We start from the raw sequence: 3,039 nt of genomic DNA on the forward strand, positions 1-3,039 counted from the left end.
GCCTTTTATCAGAATCTATCTTAATGCACACAATAAGACAAGGGTTAGATCCCTATAAATACTGTAGATAGGCCAGACTACTAAAAATATCTGATGCAAATATAAATGAAGAGGTTTAGCTGAAAAAAATTCCTGTCTAATATATATTTGTTAGTGATTTATATATCTCAGTCACTGGGCAAAATAACAAAAATTATTTTAATATTTCATAAAAATAGTACAATAGTATATATATAAAACCACAGTTAAAAGTTAACAATCAACTAGAGTGCTTTTGGCTTGCTTTCAAGCCTTCAAATGTGGTGGCAGTGATGGCACTGCCAATGCCAGCACTGTGGCAGTGGAACATTGCCACATTTCTTCAGTGGCAGAGAAGAAAATGGAACGAAAGCTATGAGGTACACAGATATCAAAGAAGACAATTGGTACCAGTTGTACATACACGATCATGACAACAGAAAGGAAAATAGGGCAGGGGTTGGAGAGTGAGAAACAAGTTACAGTGAAGTAGCAACACCATGTTTTTGAATACAGTATATGGAATTGGGTAAGCTAAAACAGTATAAAAATATATAATAAAATAATGGTTGAAGCTATGAAGAGTGCAAGATATTTTCCTGATAAAGTTTACAATTTCCAACAATTTTAAAATTGGAAAAATGGTATTATAAGTTAATGAACTAATATGTGCTTAATTATACATTATACTAAAAACATTTTCTGATTTATCTCTCACAATCAAAATGTTTAACCTATCACCCAAATGCACAGTCTTGTGAGTTTTCATACTACAAAGATGACCGAAACTCTTCCAAAACTCTGGACACTCATGAAGGTTTATCATTCAGATGCACTAACACGTGTGCTATTATACCTTTACGTGACTTAAATAATCTGCCACATTTATCACACTCAAAAGACTTTTCTTCTGTATGTGACTTATTATAGATCCACGACTTCTAAACCTTTTGCCACAGTCATCACACTCGAAAGGTCTTTCATCAATATGCATCATCATGTGAGTCTTCATATTTCCAAGATGTCTGAACCTCATCCCACACTCTGGACACTTGTGAGGTTTTTCACCCGAATGCACTAACATGTGAATCTTCATATTTCCAAGATGTCTGAATCTCTTCATACAGTTTGGACACTTATGAGGTTTTTCACCCGAATACACTAACATGTGAGTCTTCATATCTCCAAGACGAGTGAATACCTTCCCACACTCTGGACACTTATGAGGTTTTTCACCCAAATGCACTAACATGTGAGTCTTTATATGTTCATGACGAGTGAATACCTTCCCACACTCTGGACACTTATGAAGTTTTTCACTCGAATGCACTAACATGTGACGCTTCATATGTTCATGACGAGTGAATACCTTCCCACACTCTGGACACTTATGAGGTTTTTCACCCGAATGCACTAACATGTGAGTCTTCATGTGTCCAAGCTGATTGAACTTCTTCCCACACTCTGGACACTTATGAGGTTTTTCACCCGAATGCACTAACATGTGTTTCTTCATATCTCCAAGATGAGTAAATACCTTCCCACACTCTGGACACTGGCGAGTCTTCTTCTTTATGATAGGTGCAGTTTGTGGGAAGGTTTTCTCCTCGGATGACTGCATGAGTGATGATGCTGGGTGACGCCTCACGGTGGGGCGTCAATGTTTAGGCTTAGGCACGGCTTGAGTGTTGTTTCTTAGGTTGTTGTAGAGTTAGACTTGATGTGAGCACTTGAAGGTCAGTGGTGGGCTTCTTCTTTATGATAGGTGCAGTTTGTGGGAAGGTTTTCTCCTCGGATGACTGCATGAGTGATGATGCTGGGTGACGCCTCACGGTGGGGCGTCAATGTTTAGGCTTAGGCAAGGCTTGAGTGTTGTTTCTTAGGTTGTTGTAGAGTTAGACTTGATGTGAGCACTTGAAGGTCAGTGGTGGGCTTCTTCTTTATGATAGGTGCAGTTTGTGGGAAGGTTTTCTTCTCCGGATGACTGCAAGAGTGGTTCTTCTTTATGATAGGTGCAGTTTGTGGGAAGGTTGTTGTGTTGATTTAGGGGCGACGACGATCGTACGTGGGAAGGATTTATGCTCAGGCTGGACACTCACCGTCCCGTGTTGTGATAATGGCCACGACGCTCACCTTGGCGTTCCAGCGTTCTTTCTGGTGCCACACTATATTTTTCCTACTTCTTACTTTTGTTTGTAACTGGTTTTCTACATTTAACTCTTATGTTTTTCTCATTTTTATTAAATAATATGCTTGCAATTTATTTATTAAAATACAATGGTACACGTTTATATACTTTCTGAAGGAAACATTGCTCCCATGGTGAATGCACTACATTGCATTTTTTTTTCAATCAGCTCCTTTTGAAGTGTACTGCTCACTGGATGGAGTATTTTCTAGATTACAACATTCATCTGTACTCTTCGTTTCTGTAATCGTCGCCCTCGTCCTCCCATGACGTCACGGCAGCCCATGACGTCACAACAGTCCATGACGTCAGCCCAGGTTCAGGAAACCGACGCCAGGATCGCCTCCGGATGTAAACAACGCCAGGATCGCCTCCGGATGTAAACAACGCCGCCACTCACCTCACCCCCCCCCCCCCCCTCCCCACACGACTCCTCATGGATTGTTTTTCACGATAGCCAACCTTGTTCTGAGGATACCACAGCCCGAAGCTAAGTAAACTATAGCTGGTACACTCTGTGCTATACAATAATTGCGATTTAATAAGGAAATAACCCTGTATATCAAATATTCTTTCCTCCAGTGACTTGATAAGAGGAATTAGCTGCCCATTCCTCACTCAATTCCTTTTTTGTGGTGTTTGGTGCTACAAGTTCCATTGTTCATTAGTAATGTTATGTTAAGTGATTCCAAGTACATTCAGGTGCAGTGTATTAAGTATAAATAATATTGTTTTTTTTTCAGCAGTTGAAGTGCATTATAGACAAATTTTATGTTTTCCCCAGACCTTAATCTGAAGTTTCCTTTAGCATTTTATATTAAATGTTACAGTAT

At 39.6% G+C, this 3,039-nt stretch overlaps 1 protein-coding gene across 1 annotated transcript; it reads right to left on the reverse strand.

Annotated features, from left to right (window-relative positions):
• Positions 1-868: 868 nt before the first annotated feature.
• Positions 869-1,534, reverse strand: LOC138356206 (zinc finger protein 737-like). The gene has a single exon (XM_069311939.1). It carries the CDS (start codon positions 1,532-1,534, stop codon positions 869-871), a length of 666 nt encoding a protein of 221 aa, XP_069168040.1.
• Positions 1,535-3,039: the final 1,505 nt, after the last annotated feature.

This window comes from Procambarus clarkii, chromosome 6 (assembly GCF_040958095.1).
Source record: "Procambarus clarkii isolate CNS0578487 chromosome 6, FALCON_Pclarkii_2.0, whole genome shotgun sequence".
NCBI lineage: Eukaryota > Metazoa > Arthropoda > Malacostraca > Decapoda > Cambaridae > Procambarus > Procambarus clarkii.